This window comes from Zonotrichia albicollis, chromosome 27 (genome assembly GCF_047830755.1).
Source record: "Zonotrichia albicollis isolate bZonAlb1 chromosome 27, bZonAlb1.hap1, whole genome shotgun sequence".
NCBI classification, from domain to species: Eukaryota; Metazoa; Chordata; class Aves; order Passeriformes; family Passerellidae; genus Zonotrichia; species Zonotrichia albicollis.
The window spans coordinates 1,012,129-1,029,254 of record NC_133845.1 but is presented as its reverse complement, the minus strand read 5'-3'; the positions used below and the strand labels follow the sequence as shown (position 1 = coordinate 1,029,254).

At 57.8% G+C, this 17,126-nt stretch overlaps 1 protein-coding gene across 2 annotated transcripts in view; it reads left to right on the top strand.

Moving 5' to 3' along the window:
* Nucleotides 1-17,126, top strand: part of DSCAML1 (DS cell adhesion molecule like 1) — a 96,626-nt gene that overhangs the window by 55,062 nt on the left and 24,438 nt on the right. Inside the window, exons 4-7 of one of the 2 annotated variants that reach the window (XM_074559476.1) lie at nt 12,013-12,159; nt 13,390-13,668; nt 14,340-14,615; nt 15,098-15,394. In XM_074559476.1, coding sequence (XP_074415577.1) covers nt 12,013-12,159; nt 13,390-13,668; nt 14,340-14,615; nt 15,098-15,394 — 999 coding nt within the window. The remainder of the gene's footprint in view (nt 1-12,012; nt 12,160-13,389; nt 13,669-14,339; nt 14,616-15,097; nt 15,395-17,126) is intronic. The other variant, XM_074559477.1, reaches the window with a different exon arrangement.

The following is a 17,126-nucleotide window of genomic DNA, read 5'->3' as shown; positions in this document are numbered from 1 at the left end:
CTGGCTCCCAAAATCGCCCCGTGCCCGCCCTTCCCGCGTGTGCGAGGCGGCAGCAGCTGCTCGGAGCGGAGCGGGGCCTGCCCGGCTTCAATAGCAGCTGAAAGGGAGGAATAATTTACATCCCGTCGCTTTGGAGAGGCGCTCGGAGGCGGGATCTGGCTGCAGAGCTGCAGGGACAGAGGGACCCGGGCTGGGGAGAAGCGCTGAGCGTTCCCAGGCTGCTGGTGGGGGAGATGTGGGTGCCTGCCCTGGACAGAAGGGCTGTGCCCAGGGTGGTCTGTCACCTTTGGAACTGGTCTGTCACCTTTGGAGATGTTCATGTGAGGCTGGGGCTGTACCCAGGGCTCTGTCACCTTTGGAGCTGCGTGTGAGCGTGGATGCTGTGTGCCCAGCCCATGCCACCCTGTCCCTTCACACCTCCGTGTCCCCTGCTCCTTGCTGTGCCTGCCCTCCGAGGGCACCCAGCCACGGTGGCTCCCTGGGCTGGGCTGCCCATCCCTGAGCCCAGCTGTGCCTGCTGGAGCTGGCAGTGATGCCTCGGGCTGTCCTGGCACAGCCAGTGCTGGAAAGGCACCACTGGAGCGTGCAGAGCAGGAGGGAGCCCTGGGCAGGAGGCCAGGGGCTGAGGAGGTGTCCCCAGGCTGGCGGTGGCAGTGTCCCCACTGTCCCCACTGTCCCCATGTCCCTTGCCCTGAGCCATGCTCTGACCTGGCAGCTCTGGGGCACCCCCGGAGCCTTCAGAGCTTGCACGAGATGAGGGGAATTCATCCTGAATGGCCCTGCAGGAGGCACAGGAGGCAGGAGCAGCACACAGCGAGCTCGAGTCTCACATTAACTGAGACAGGAGTGAGATGCAGGTCACCCTTGTGAGTCACAGGACAGTTATGGGGTCCCAGCTCTCCCTGATCACCCCAAACTGAGAGAATTACAGCATGACAAGTGTGTGCTGTGTGTGCCACCGTGCTGACAAATGGATATTCCCCCTCCAACCTGGTGACAACACCCAAGGCTGCCAAGCCCTCTGTTCTGCTCTGTGTTGTCCCCACTAAACCTGAACAGACCAGGAGCAGTGCTGAGAGCCAGGGCAGCCCCTGTGTCCCCTGCACTCCTGAGGGCAGGTGACAGCATGGTGTGACAGATCTCACCTCATTTAGGGCTTGGAGTCACGCAGAGGCCGCCGCTCTCCTGGTGAGCTGCCCCAGCCCCTCGCTGCTCGTTGCCAGGAAATCACACCTGGTTGCAGGGCTGGAGTGGCCCCAGCCGAGCTCAGGGATGTGTGTCAGGGTCAGGAGGATGGGATCTCTCCTCCCTGTGCCTGTGGTGTCCAAGGAGCTGCTCAGAGCCGGGTCCAGGGGGTTGTGCTGCGTCCCTCAGCACCTCACTGATTCTTCTGGCCCAGAATGATTTTGTGGTCATGTTGTGAACTCTCAGAGTGATTCCCTGCTGGCTTTGGAGCCCGAACTGTTCCTCACAATGCCCAGTGCTCACACGAGGCTCCCCAGTGCCAGGAGAGAGTTATTTTGATGGGAAGGGTCTGTGCCAGGCCTGCCTCCATCAGGACTGCCAGGTTGCTGAACAAAGCCACCGGGGCTGCTTTTCTTCTTGAGCATCTAACTAGGTCAGCATGCATTTGCCTTGTCTTAATAATTATTGATAAGCTGCAGGGGATCATGTGTGGTGCAGAGGGGGCTGCCCTGCTCCCAGCTGCAGCCCCCGCCCTGGCAGATGCTCTGCAGGGGATTTGTGCCCTGGCTCTGGTGGAGCACCAGCGTTGTTTCCCCCTGGGGATGTGAGCAGCTCCCCAGCTCTCTCTGAAGCTCTGGAGAATGGGAGGGAATGGAGAAGGGCTGGTGGTGGCACACTGGTGGCTTTTGTGGCTGCAGGGACCTGGCTCCCTTCTGGCCCTTTCCAAAGGGATGCTGTGGCTCACACACGTTTCAGTTCATGATTGCTGGTCGCTGGTGGGAGGTGAGAGCAGTGATGCCCCTGTCCCACCCCACACCTCCCTCCTCTCCTGCCACCAGCCCTGTGAGTGCTCCTGTCTGCAGGGAACACAAGCAGAAGTGGTTTTTCTCTGGAGTTACCCCCTTTGGAGGGTGGGAGACAGGGAGGAAGGATCAGAGTGTCCCAGGGGCTGGGGAGGGTCACTGTGAGCTGTGCCAAGCTTCCTCCAGCCTCCAAGGCAGCTGAGCTGGGGCAATCTGTGGCTGTGCAGAGCCAGCTCTCCAGGCCAACCCCTCCTCACCGTGGGTTCCTCTCTGAGCCCCCACAATCAAAGTGTGCAGGCCAGCTCCAGCGAGGTGAGAGGCAAAGAACAAACCCAACCACCCTCTCCAAGCCGCTCAGACTTCAGAGCTGGAGAGGAGGTTATGTCCTGGGGATTCTTTTTCTGTTGCTTTTGCAGCACTAATGAGCAGGGAGGAAGTTCCACTCTTTGTTCGAGTCGCGCTCACTGAATTTTCTTTCTCCAGCGAGAAGCAGGGAAGGGAGGAGGGGACGGGATGGGATGGGATGGGATGGGATGGGATGGGATGGGATGGGATGGGATGGGATGGGATGGGATGGGATGGGATGGGATGGGATGGGATGGGAGGCACCGTGCCTGGACACGTGGGACCACAGCAGTGAATGGCATCGTCCCGCCTCAGCCCTGAGCTCCAGGTGCCACAGCTGCTTTTGGGAGGCTTTTGGTTCTCTCATCAGAGCAAAACAAGGTCTTGGCTTCAGCAGGGTTCTTTCAGAGCCGGTGCAGGGCAGTGACGTGCAGCTCTCTTGCAGTTATCCACGTTGCACAGAGAGTTTCTGACCTTGACTTCTTCCCGCAATCTCTGGATAGCTTTTTTCTGGGGATCCTGCACCAGTCCTGCCCTTTACAGAGCTCTGTGTGCTGTCCTTGCCCTGCCAGGGACAATTCTGGCTGTAGGAGCACAGAGTGTGTGAGGATGTGGGCTCTGCTCTCCCTTCCTCCCAGTCCAGTGGTTTTAAAAACCACTTCAGAGCAGCCTGCATGTGAGAGCTGCTGGGAGGGCAGGGGGCTCACTGGGTGCCCTCGTTCAGGCAGAATCTGGTAAAACTTCACCCAGTTTTGCCTTCCTCTGGGCCTGGGCTGGGATGTGGCCAGGCTCAGGCTCAGGCTCAGGCTCAGGATCAGGCTCAGGTTCAGGATCAGGCTCAGGCTCAGGGCTCAGAATCAGGCTCAGGGCTGGCTGGGCACGGTTGGCATGCACACAGGGAGGGGGATGTGGCACTGCACACCCTTCCCATCTCGTTAGCCAGATTTGATAGCGTGCAATAACAGCGCGAGGGCTGCGCTGACCGTGGCACACAGAGAGGGGGTCCCTCTCACATGCCTCTCATTTCCCTTCCCTCTCATCACGGGAGGGTTTACTTAGCAAGCTGAAAAAATCATTACATATGCTGCTAGTGGCCTGGTTAATTAAGATCTACAGTTCTCTGGGTAGGAAAAGACGACCTATATTTACTGTATGTAGGAAGACATCTGTCAGCTCCAAGCGCGAGATATCCCAGCGCAGGTTTGTCCTGCTTTTGCAGGCTCTGAATTGCAACTGTTTTAAGCTCTGATGCAGACCAAGTTAATTTTAAGATGACTGTTACTATTCTAAACATAAGGAAGGGCATATTTAGCCTCTCAGTACTCAAGAAGGCAAAACCCCCTGCATGTTTCTAGTAATTTTTCCCTAACAGTTTGCACAAAACAACAACAACAAATCCTATTTGGTTTCTGCAAAAGAATATGTTCGAGGGTGATCGTAAAATAGATTATTTTTAAATCTGCAGATGGTTTCCACATATTCCTCCTCAGCTCACTGCAGCTTTCCACCTCAGTAAACTGGTTTGTAATTTAGCCGAGGGCTGTGGAGCAAGCGTTCTGTCGTCTTGTTTTTCTTGTTCGCCTTCTTTACCCCCCCACGCCCCCCTCTGCTTTCTGTCCCCTTTCTCTCCTCTCTCCTTGCTTCTCCCCTGCCCAGGGGCTGTCGGTGTTGGGATGGGTGTGAAGGGATGCTGAGCCACGGCTGGCTTGGCCATGGCATTCCCTGCACCTCATGGGCAGCACTGTGGGGAGCTCCTGGCAGGGCTGGGGCTGCCGTTGGGGCTGGGGGAGCCCAAACCACGCTCCCCCTTCACTCCTCAGTGGGGAGAGCTCTGCCACACTGGGCTGCTCCCACCCACAGCACCCCCTCCAGCTGAGGGAGTCATGGGGGGCTCAGGCCGTGGGGAAAGGGCGAGGGATGCACAGCCCTGGAGAAGATAATTAGAGGAAGGATGCACTCTGAGTTCTGCAATGGCGGCTCCCCCCTCCCCCCGCTCCCTGGAAGAAAACACTGCTTTTTTTATTTCTTTGTTCTTTCACGGTTTGGCATTATAATTATTGAGATTTCACTGCAGGGCAAAATGATCATTTGACAATGTAAGTGGGGAAAATAATTCTCGTGTTATCCAGCAGCCTCACTCTTATTATAATTATGGCGAAACTCCTGCAGACTGAAGTGGGGGCAAAGAATTTCCTCCTATGTGGTGTTTGGCTTTTCAAGATTTCTTGAGATTTGATTGCAGATGGGAGAATTTTTTCCCCCTCCCATCAATAATCCGAGGTTGGTGATGGATGGCAAAGGACCAGGGTACCTGTTGTTTTCCCCTTTGTTTTCATTAGGCATTTTCCATTTCTGTCATTCTAGGCGCCGGTGATGGATTTTTATGAGCAAATATCTTGGTTCGAGCCATTCGGAATTGTTTGCACAGTAATGTCTGCAGCGGCAGCAAAACCCAATTAAAAAATCAGAGGAAAATTGATGCAAAACTGCAAATCAGCCCTTCTCAAGATGGGGGACAGCAACGGCTCATTGTGTGCTGAGGCAGATGGTGGGGCTGGGTTAACCTGCCTTGGGATGGGCACACCTGCCTTGGGATGGGCACCTGGGGCTGGGGCCATGGAGGTTTCTCCCTTTGGCTGTGGGCAGTGCCGTGGTGTTGAGGGTGCTGTTGGAGAATCTCCAGATTCTTTGTGAGCCATCATGCCCAGGGCAGTGTGGCCACCACATTTCCTGTTCCATCCTCCATCCCGTGCCATCCTCCATCCCATGCCACGCTCCGTCCCATGCCATCCTCTATTCCGCACCATTCTCCTCTATCCCGTGCCATCCTCCATCCCGTGCCATCCATCCCATGCTATCCATCCCCGTGCCATCCTCCATCCTGTGCCATCCTCTATCCCATATCATCCTCCATCCCATGCCATCCTCCTTCCCATCCCATCCTCCATCCCGTGCCATCCATCCAATGCCATCCACCCCGTGCCATCCTCCCTTCTGTGCCATCCTCCATCCTATTCCATCCTCCATCCCCTGCCATCCTCCATCTCTTGCCATACTCCATCCCATGCCATCCATCCCATGCCATCTGTGTCCTGCAGTGCCAGCCTGGTGCCCAGCATCCCTCATCATCCCTCTCGGGCTGGCAGCCGTGGCAGGGAGCACGGCGTGGTGGCACGGAGGTCTGGCTGTCCCCTGCCCGCCCGGGGCTGATGGAAACGAGCTGACAGAACACAGGCAGCATTAGCCTAATTATGGCCATACCCGCTACCTCTGCGTGGAATTTCCTTTCTTAGCGACTTCCTGTTTTCCTCTTTGAGATGCAAATTTTTGCACAGTCCTCGATCCAGATTTTCTCCTCATTAGCATGAAATCTGACTAGTTCCGCGGTTTTTTAAATAGCAAATGAAAAAAAATGAAAAAAAAAAAAAAAAAGAAAATTAAACGCTGTGCACAAAGTAGCGGCGAAGCCCCCCCGTGATTCTGGGGGGCAGAGGGTGGAGGGGCTGGCGAGGATTTTTGGGAATCACTCAGCCACAGCCGCGGTTTTCCACGCCAGGCTGCTCCGTCGTGCTCGTGCGGGATGCGGGATGCGGGATGCGGGATGCGGGATGCGGGATGCGGGATGCGGGATGTGGGATGCGGGATGAGCATGGAGGGGCGGCGGGCACAGCCCCTGCCCACCCCCCTGAGCTGGGCACACACAGGTCCAGCCTGCGGACCGCGGTGTTTTCTTTGCCTTTCTCCAGGAAAACGAGACTAGTTGTAACAGGAGGTTTAAAAAAAAAAAGAAAAGGAAAAACCGGCGATCCAAAAATCCCGTTTTGAATTGAGTGTTCTCTTGGTGGATTTTATACGTTTTTATGCCTGCCGTAATCCCAGCCCGCTGCAGCTCAGCGCTGCTGATGGAGCCGGAGCAGACGGCACTGTTTTGTGCTAAATGTCACTCTAGTAATGCTCAGCTCCGCTCGGAAATAGAAATACAACCCTGGCTGGCGTGCGGCGTGGTGAGCCGGGCTCGGAGCTGCCCTGCTCCCCTGCCGGCGTCCCGATGCTCCGGGAATGCCTTTTGGATGCTCCGGGAATGCCTTTTGCCTTTTGGATGCTCCGGGAATGCCTTTTGCCGTTTGCCTGGCATCGCCTCCCCCTCCCCAGCTCCCTGCCCAGCCCCTCCCTCCCCGCCGCTTTCCTCCACATAATGAGTTTGATAAGAAATTGTCTCGTTAACAGGATTAGCCATGGAAATCTCTAGTCCCCTCCTATTCATTTTGTAATGCTCTTCATCCTGTTCTGTAATTTTCTGCTGGTATTAGGCGGCTCCGGACCACCTCGGGAGATTAATTCCTCCTCCTTTGGCAGTGCCAGCGTGCCTGGTGACAGGGGCTGCTCCATGGGCAAGCCCCGTGGCCCCCACCAGGGGATTCCTCCTCCTCCTCCTCTTCCTCCTCCTCCTCCGAGCTCTGGTTCGGTGAAAGCGTGCCACTCCCAAAGTCGCTTACGCAAACAAACCCAAGTGTCCCCAAACACTGCTGGGTTTGGCTGCCAAGCGCTCCGGTGACTCAGAGGTGGATTAAAACCCGGAGAGGCAAACTGTGCTCTCCCTCACACCCGTGCGAATCCATCTCCGTGGGCAGCATAATTCCGGATTTACTTCTAGGAACATGACTTGCAAGACTGGCCCTTGGGTAAATAATGACTCTTGATTTAATAACTCCTGCCAGCCCTGCAGGATACCTCACTTCCGAGGCAGCTAATAGAGAGAGATATTCCCTAACATCTGTTTGCCCAATTTTGCAGACTCGTGAGAGTGGATCTGGGAGGCAGCAGAGGCTGCCCACTGCCAGTGAGTGCAGTGAGGATGGAAAACATCAGGGAAATACGGTGTGGAAAACATCAGGGAAACACAGTGAGGAAAACATCAGGGAAACACAGTGAGGAAAACATCAGGGAAACACAATGCAGAAAACATCAGGGAAACACGGCGGGTGCCCCGGTGCTCCACTGCAGCCACATGCTGCTGCTCACACCCAGATGCAGGATTGGCACTGCCAGCTCCTGATTATGCCCATAATTTGTTCTGGTGTGTGTTTTCCTAAACCCTGAGAAGAAAATCCCCGGTTTTACTGGAAAACCTCTCCACTAGCCGAGCAGTCCCTGTGCAGTGTCCCGGGCACCCCCAGGGCAGGGTGACAGTGGTCGGTGACACATGTCCCTGGTTGCCATCCTGTTGCAAAAATGTGATGCTCAGAAATCCCCTCCAGTGTTCCCTTCGGGATTTTTTGGTTTGTCAGATCCCCGGAGCCCCAGGAGAGGGAACCTGGCATAAAGGGCTGCTGGACAGCAGTGTGACACGGAGGTGACAGTAACACCCTCCTTGTAAACCTTTCCTGCTTTTTCTTCTCTCTCTTGTTTCACGTCTCCCTCTCAGAAAAGCCATTTAAATGTAATTCTGTTCTTAAGCCCTGTCCCTCATGCATGCCTAATGAACAGCCGGCAGAGGTGCCGGAAACGGCCCGAGCAGGATTCAATCTCGCCGAGTGCCGACAAGTCATTTGGAAGGAGCCCTGGGAGCGCGCCCAGTTTTATTACAGCGTAATTAGAAATAAAATCTTGTTGCGGGAGGAGAATGAGAGATGGGTGTTAATCCTGTGACGGGAGGAGATGGAGCCGTGCTTATTAAGGAGATTAGGGAGGGGAGGTGGAGAGCCCGTCACGAGTGCCCGATTTCCAGCCCTCCTCTGCCGTTCCCTCTGCCCGGACTCCCGCAGAAACCATTGGGAAAAGGGAAAAGGGAAAAAGGAAAAGGGGAAGGGAAAAGGGAAAAGGGGCAGTGCTCCTGGGGGAGGATGAGGAGGATGAGGAGGAGCCCGAGCTGAGGGCTCAGCTGGCACCGCTCGCGTTACAAATGCCCGAGACTCCTCCAGGTGCGAACCCTTGGCTGAGCTCACGGCTCCGCTGCCTTTGGAAGGGCTGCGAGCAGCGACGGCCCCGCAGCTCCCCTGGGATCCCCACGGCAGGCAAACACGTAAATAAATCTGTCAGATTTGTGCAGGTCCTATGAAATTTGCATCGGGCTCGGCTCGCGGCTCCTCTTTAACATCTCCGCCAGAGAGGGATGCAAGGAGCTTTAATCTCAGTGCCCGGCCCAGGCCCCCTCTGCTCTCAGCGTTTGCTGTGGCACGAGCTGGGCTCAGCCTGCTGAGATGAAAGGCAGCTCTAGAGCATGGGCACCGATGCCAGCCCCTCCTGTGCCCTGTGCCCCCTGCCCCGCTGGGCACTGGTCCCAGGACTGTGGCTGTCCCCGGAGGTGGGTGGTGATCATGGGACAGGCAGGATTTCCCATCCTGGCTGGGTTTTCTGTGGATGCTCTTTGTCCTCAGGCTGTGGCTGTCCCCGGAGGGAGGTGGTGATCATGGGCGGGCAGGAGTTCCCATCCTGGCTGGGTTTTCTGTGGATGCTCCTTGTCCCCAGGCGAGCTCCATGCCGGGCAAATGGCATCCTGGAGCAGCAGCCACAGCAGAAAAGTGCCGCTGTGGCAGCGGTGGAAAATTACAGGCTTTGCTCTTTGGGGCTTCCCCCTCCGTGACTTCCCCCCGGGAGGAGTTTGTCACTTTAAACGCGGCCACAAATAGCAGCAAACACTTATTGGATTTGTTTGGGATGCCTTGGGATGCTCATGCTCCGAGTATGGCTAATTCATAAACTCTGGCACCTATTGATTCTGCAGCAGTACCAGGGGAAAGTTATCTCATTAGTCTTATGAACTATAAACGTGCTCCCTCCTGCAGCCCTGACCCCGTTGTTTTGATAAATCTATATTGGATAGAGCAGGAGCTGGTAACCTGCACTGCCTGTAATCTTTCTCCTGGAATTGGGAGCCCCTTGGGAATGATGCTGGGGTTTCAGGGCAGCTGGGTGTGGGAGAGGTGTGTGTGCACTCAGTGAGAGCCCCCCTCTCACCCTAATGCTTTCCCCAGGTGAGGGACCAGGTCCTGGGAATTCAGGTGGAATTTAGCTCGTGCTGGGCTCTTGGTTTGATCCAAGAGCCTCCAAAGGTAGCAGCTCAAGTCTATCTGGAAGAGTTATTAGAGGCACATCAGCCTGGCCACGGACGTGCTTAATCCTCTGCTTCCTGTAAAGCCTTTCCACCTCCTGGCAAGCAGAGAGATCTGATTTTGTTTGGAGCTCTCCGACGTTAATCTGCCAGGCAAACTCAGCAATAAGTCACTTGGGTGAGGTCTGTTGGAGCTGTCACATCAGTTACAGCCCCCCAAGCATCTCCCCTGAGCCAGCAGAACGTTCCTCGACAGAGCCGCTTGTCCCCTCCCAGGAAAAAAGAAAAAAAGAAAAAAAAAAAAAGAAAAAAAGGAAAGGAAGCTGTGCTGTCAGCTTGGGTGGATCTCACACGTGATGGAACAGTGTCACCACACCGTGCGAGAGGCAGATGCCTCCTGTCACTCCACGGAGGAGATGTGGATGCTGCACCCGCAGGGTTTCTGCCTGTTCTGTCCCCGGGGAGGCTGTTGAGGCTGGAGCCCATGCAGAGCCCGGATCTCGGGCACAAGGCTTTGTTCCCGGCCCGGAGCACGGCGGCGCGGGGCTGTGGATCCCCAGGCACGGCCGCGTGTGAGGGTGTGGGCTGGGGCTGCCAGCGCTTGGCAAAATACAGCCCCGTTCCCATGGAAACCGGCTCCCCCCACCTCAAACTCCAGTGCAGCCGATGTTCTCCGCTTACTGGTTTGATGGGAGATGAAAAATTAATGTTTGATTTGCATCTTATTGCGGAGCCGTGGGACCACTCCCCCGGCCCTTCGGCGGGGGTCGCACAGAGCCCGGGGCGGCTCCCGCTGCCGGTGGAGCCCAAATGCCCAAATCCCGCAGGGCCGGTGCCAGCTGCTGCGGGGCATGTGCTGCCATGCTGGGGCCGGCGCGCCATGGTGGCATGGAGCTTTGGGCTGAGGTTTGGGTTGGTGAAGCCCAAACCCTCCCGGCAGCGATGGAGTCACAGGGGTGCTGCTGGAGGTGTGGGGATGGCAGCTCCTGGGGCTGGGGGTGCTGCTCGTGTTCCTGCTGCTCCCAGGGAGCACCAGCACGGGGTGCCAGCCTGGCGGTGCCTCTGTTAACCACAGCTGACTGGGTTATGATTAATTGTTTGCTGTTTATTTGCTGTTTGGAGTCCTCCACTGCCCTGTATGGAGCAGTTGGAGTCAAGCACACACATCTGGCGGAGCCACGGCTGGAATGGGTGATGCCAGCCCAGCCTGGCACTGCCATTGCCTTGGCTGGTGCCAGGGACCCTCCGTGGTTCCCTGGGTGAGGATCTCTGCTTTCTGCTGCTCTGTCACCTGCAGAATTTGCAGGGAATTGGGCCTGGGGTCCTGCCCAGGGTGTGGGAGCCAGAGTGGTCTGGGAGCATCTGCCTCTCGTCCTCTCTCACTCGTGCTTACTCTGCACTCCTGAGTTTGACCATGGAGCTTTCTTCTTACCCAAATTGAGAATATCCAGGTGCTTCCACAAGGTGCTGGAAGTAGAAACAGTTGTTTGGCCTCATCAGCTAGATCCTGGCTTAGCAGGCGTTGTGCAGGGCTTGAGGGAGCCATTTGCAGATGTTGCTGATTTACAGACTGGGTTTAAAGGTTTTCACTCTGAGCATTCAGCTGCACTAAATTACCTTCTGCAGCCGTGGGGTTTGGTAGGGGGTGGTTTGGCTGGCAGCACGGTGCAGCCGAGCAGATGGAGCATCCCATCCCAGCTGAGACTGGCGCTGGAATAAACCCCAGAGCCCCACGGAGCTGGGGGTGAAAGCCTTGCTTGGCACGGAGGGGCAGGGCAAAGTGCTTTCCAGGTGGGCAGGGAGCCTCTCCAGACCCCAGCTTATTCTGCTCTCCATGCAGCCACTACACAGGCCTTTCTATTGGTGTTAATTACTGTTATAATTCATGATGAATTACGGGGGTCAGGAGCCAGCCAAAGACTCCTTCCCCCTGTGCCAGGCTCCAAAACCAGCTGGCCTGAGGGGGCTGCTCTCCCACCACCTTCCTCCGGGGCTCCAACATCAGCTCAAGCCCTTATTTGTTTTCACATGATTCTAAGTAAGTTAAGCTAATTATTAACTCAGCGGGACGGATTCACTTTTAATTGCGGCGTTGCCATGGAGCGCGTGGCACGGCGGAGCAGGAGCAGCGTGTGCCGGAGCTGTGCCACCGCTCTGCTCCTCTCTGCAGCCACGGCCCGCCCGAACCGAGCCCCGCGGGTCCAGGTGTGTGTAGAGACGCCCAGAGCCGCCTTTACACCTGGGCAGGGGTGTGTGCTCACACCCAGGCAGGTGGGTGTGCTTTACACCTGGGCAGGGGCGTGTGCTCACACCTGTACAGGTGTGTGTGTGCTCACACCCAGGCAGGTGCGTGTGCTTGGTCGGGGGAGTGATGGATGGATGGAGGCGGTGCCCACAAACGCCGGGGCTGCCGTTGCACACACGAGGTTCCTGTGGCTCACCCAACTTCGCCAGCCTGCCCGAAACTTCAGCCCGAGCTGCACCCCGATATGCTGGGGGTGCAGGGAGGCGGAGGAGGGTCCCTCTTTCCCTGCCATATCTCGGAGTGCAGGGGCTCTGCCTGACCCGAGTGCTCAGCCTGGGGCCGGGGGAGGCTCGCTCACTCTTCTCCTCCCTTTGTGTCTCCAGAAAATAGGTTTTTTATTACTTCTTATGGAGGTTTGTACATATCGGACGTGCAGAAGGAAGATGCCTTGTCCACCTACAGGTGTATCACCAAGCACAAGTACAGCGGCGAGACGCGGCAGAGCAACGGCGCCCGCCTCTCCGTCTCAGGTGAGCCCGTGCGGCTGCCGGCGTGGGCGGGGAGCGGACTCTGTGCCCGGGAGGGTGCCCAGCCCTGCCCAGCCCTGCCCTGCCCGCTCCCCTCTTTGCCGCCCCGCACGGGGAGCGCTGGCACCGCCGCCTGGGGTCCCCGCAGCCAGGGGACATCCCGGAGCGGGGCGGGCGGTGCCGCGGGGCTCCGGCAGTGCCCGGGCCGTGCCCCCCAGCCCGCAGCCCCCCAGTTCGCCGGGCACGGCGGTGGCGGTGCCGCGCGTCACCCCGAGCGGGAGGCGACGGGGCGGGCGGCGATGCGATGTGACAGCCCGCGATGTGAGCAGCCTGACGCGATGTGACGAACATGCAAGCGATACTGCGGCGGAGGCAGTGCAGTCCGGAGTGCCGGGTGTCTCGGGGCGCTCCCGGCTCCGCTCACTGCCCAAATTACTCCGCTCGGCAGGGAGGAGGGAGGGAGGGAGTTCGCCCGCTCGCAGCCGCTCGGCGCGGCGCGCCCGCTCCCTGCCATATGCTGTTCCCATCCTCGGGTGCTCCCGCACCGGCTCCTCGAATTAACCCCCCGGAGGGCACGGAAGAGATGCGGGGTTGCCGAATCTTGCTTCTCGAGGGCCCCGGGTCCAGCCGTGCCGCACCGGCCTGCGGTGCCTGGGCGTCCCGGGTGGACCATCCCCAGCCGAGCTCTCCGATCTGGCCCGGTCCCCTCCCGGTCGCTGTCATTATTTACACGTCACGGCGTTTTACTTCTGCTTGGGAGTAATGAAAGAGGTTTCTTTCCCCTGGAATTTAATTTCACGCCTGAGACTTAGTGATTAATTTTCTCCTTTCCCAGCTGCCTGATGGGCCCTTTTGCTTGTAAATTTTGAAATGTGCCACAAAATTTGTGTATTTTGCACCAATTAGGTGTCACCTTGAGTAATTCCTCCGATGCTGAGTTTATTCCTCCCATCAGCTATTTAGGAATTGGTTTTCCTCCTGCCTGTGTGTGTTGTCCTGCCAAGCGCTGTGCTGGCCAGGTGGGACAGGGAACCCCACACTCAGCAGGGATGAACGGGTGCATCCTGCGCTCCTGTGTGGCAGAGCCAGCAGCTCAGGGGAGTGGGGAGAGCCAGCCTCTCGTGGATGGCGCTGACTGGGCACGGTGTCACCATGCCAGGGGTTTCACAGCATCTCTGAGACACCTCCCTCCCTCCTGTTCCCCGGCTGAGCCCAGTTCCTCTCGCACCCCAGACCCGGCGGAGTCCATCCCCACCATGCTAGACAGCTTCCAGTCCAGGGAGGTGAAGGCGGGCCGGCTGGTGGAGCTGCCCTGCATCGCCTCGGGCTACCCCAACCCGGCCGTGCGGTGGATCAAGGACGGGCGGCCGCTCCCCGCCGACAGCCGCTGGAGCAAGCGCATCACGGGGCTGACCATCAGCGACCTGCGCGTGGAGGACAGCGGCACCTACATCTGCGAGGTGACCAACACCTTCGGCTCCGCAGAGGTCACGGGCACCCTCACGGTCATAGGTGAGAGCCGGCGGGAGGAGCGGTGCGGGGGGCTCGGTCCTGCTGCCTTCTGAACACGCAAAGCCTTTATCAGTATTCAGCTTTAGAGGTTTATACAGCTGTATAAACAACAGCCTTGTGTTTTGGCACAGCGTTTGGCTCGCTGGAAGCCACTGTCTTGCACATGTCCGACGTGTTGGGTGCTTCTGCGCTTTGCTTTGTTGATTTACATAAAATTTATGTCGATTTACATAAAATAAGCTCTAGCCAAACAGTAAATACCATCTGGGCAGGCCAAGTATTTATCACGTGCTGTTTTCCTGGGGGTTCCTCCTGTCACCGGGATCCTGGCAGTACCAGAGGCACTGTGCCTGCCTTACCTGGAGCACGGTGCCAGCCGGGCACTGCCAGCCTGCTGGGAGCCAGCCTGGTGTGTCCCCAGCCCAGCACAGTGCCACATCTTCTTCCAGCCATCCTGCCACCTCCCCAGAGCACCCCTGCCGAGGGCCTGGGGCTGATGATGGAAGCAGGGGCTGCCAGCAGCGGGGACAGTGGCAGGGCCACCTGCCTCATTGTGCGGTGACATTTACAGCGCAGCCGGGCTGGCGCTGCCGGGGCAGGAGGAGCAGAGAGCGCTCAGCGGGGATGAGAGCCTCCCACAGCACTGCCAATGCCTCTCCCCTCTCTCACAGACCCTCTGCGTGTGACCCTCACACCAAAGAAGCTCAAAACGGGCATCGGCAGCACCGTCATCCTCTCTTGTGCCCTCAGCGGCTCCCCCGAGTACGTCATCCGCTGGTACCGCAACACGGACCTGGTGGCGGTGGATGACTACATCTCCATCCGGGGCATCAGCAACGAGACCCTGCTCATCACGGCCGCCCAGAAGAGCCACTCGGGCGCCTACCAGTGCTTCGCTACCCGCAAGTCCCAGACGGCACAGGACTTCTCCATCATCACGCTGGAGGGTGAGCTGCCTTCCCGGCCTGGGGGCTCCTTCCTCTGCCCCTCTCTGAGGGGATGCTTTGTGCATGGCTGGGGGGCAGGGAGACCCACTGGGGTGGGGGTCCTGAGGCTGCTGCCAGCCTGTTGCTGGGCCCTGTGTGCTGTCTGCAGGGGCACAGCATGGCCGGGACGGGGAAGGACCAAAATAAGGTTGACTTGCCATCCCCAGCCCCTGGGCACCCCATTCACCAGGCCCTCCCTGATCCAGCCCACCAAGTGTTTGGATAAGGGATGGGCTCTGCTGAGGGAGGTGGCATCAGTGTCCCCTCGTCCCTGTCTGCATGTCCCTGCCGCAGGGACCCCAGCGCAGCCACGCATGTGTCCCCAGCGGGGCTCCTGTCCCGGCTGAGCCTGGGGTGGGAGCTCAGTGCCATCCTGCTGGCGGGTGACTGCTGCTGCCTGTGGCTGCCGCTCCCTGACCCCCGTCCCGCTGGGTGCCCCCCAGATGGGACCCCCCGCATCGTCTCCTCCTTCAGCGAGAAGGTGGTCAACCCCGGGGAGCAGTTCTCCCTGATGTGTGCCGCCAAGGGGGCCCCGCCACCCACCGTCACCTGGGCGCTGGACGACGAGCCCATCCCGCGGGACAGCGGGCACCGCTCCAACCAGTACACCATGTCTGATGGCACCACCGTCAGCCACATGAACGTCAGCGGCCCGCAGATCAAGGACGGCGGCGTGTACCGGTGCACCGCGCGGAACTCGGTGGGCAGCGCCGAATACCAAGCGCGAATAAACGTAAGAGGTGCCTGTCTACTTTTAAATATCAGAATAGGACTTTTACTGGGCTTTTTTTGGTTTTTGGTTCTTCTGTTCCCCGGCTGATCGCTCCTCCTCGCCTCTCCCTCTTCTTCCCCTGGCTGCCCCAGCCTCACCCCCTGAGCCCTGCCCCACTCCTTGCACACTGCAGGGTTGAGCTTCTCTGATGCTTCAAGCAGGGAGTTTAACCCAGTGGAAAGCAATTCCAGAGGCTTGCAGAGCTGGAGCGTGGCTTTGCAGAGTCAAAGGGCAGCACTGTCCACACCGGGGTCCACTCTCACTCTGCCAAGCCCTGCCTTGGGGTCTGCACAGGGTGGGCAGGCACCCCTTGAGGGACTCCACCATGGAGAAGGAGGTGGCAGGCCCAGAAGTGTCCCAGGTCCCCTGTGCTCTGCCAGCTGCCCCCGTTCCCTACCGGAGCCCCACTCCTTGGCAGCCACCGTGCCTGGTGGCACCAGGATCTCCGTGACAAACGATGATGAGGCAGCACGTGAAATCGTGGAAAATGAGCTTTGATTTGTCATGTCTGTATTTTCTTTGTCTGCTAAAAGCCATGGCCGCGTTAATCACCGTGTTATTACGGCTGCAGCGCGCCGCTCGGTGTGTTCTGGGGAGCGCTCTCAGGCACGGGGTATGCTGTAAGCCCCTGCCCATTAATAATCCCCAATTAAAGCTCCCAGGCTTACAGGTGGGAGCGAGACAAGATAAGGGAGCGTTTATTTGTCTGCTGAGAATGAGGGTTGAAGGGCTGTGTTTGTCTGTGTCTCAGGTTTGAAATGGATCTAGTGGCTTTTTGGCTGGGATCCCAGGAGAGTCGGAATTTTGCTGCCGTTTACTGCTGAATTTGGAGGAAGTTCATCCCTCAGCCAGGAGAAGCCAGAGCAGCGTTTTCAATGAGGATGTTCCCTTGTCTCCCTTTTTCCCCTCTCTCAGCTCTTGATGGGCTGTCACTAGATAAGATTCGGGTTTCTTTTTCAGTGGCATAGAGCACGTCCCTCAAACAGGCCCAAGACACGGTTACAGAGCCAGATGCTAATTCCTTTCTTTCTGCTCCTTCTCTTAATGTGTCCTAGAATGAAAAACGCTGTCCATCAGCTGATCCTGAGTGCCTTTTAAGCTGTTATCTTGCTACACCCTCAGGATGAGGAGTCAAGACAGGGTTAATCTTTAGATTACTTCGCTATTTTATGCAGCGACTGAGAGAACAATGTAATTATTGATGCATGAAACCTCTCGTTTAAAGGCTCACCTGCAGCATTCTCCAGTCCTCAGGCAGCTCCAAAGCCAGACAGAGACTGGTGGCTGTCTGGCTTTTCAGTGACATGCAGGTTGGCAGTGGGGGGCGCAGAAAGGTGGGGTTCAAGGAGGTGAAGCGTTTTTGCCAGTGGAAGTCAGGTTCCCATAGCAGCTCTTGCCAAGGATGTTTGGCACAATGCAGGCAGCTTCCTCCTGGGAGAGGCAGAGAGAGGCTGTGATGGTGGGGGAGCTTTCCCCATCTCTCCCATCTCTCTGGTGCTCAGAGGAGCCAGGTGGAGGCACCCTGGGCAGGCAGAGTGCCCAGAGCAGAGAACAGACACCAGCAGGCAGCAGTGGTGTGTGTGGGCTCAGCTCCCCCAGCACTGGGGTGGGATTGCTGTTGGAAGTGTGGCTGTGTCCCAGAGCACAGCTCTGTTTGTAGGTGAGGGAGAGCAGCTGTAGCTGGAGGCTGCAGCCAAGAG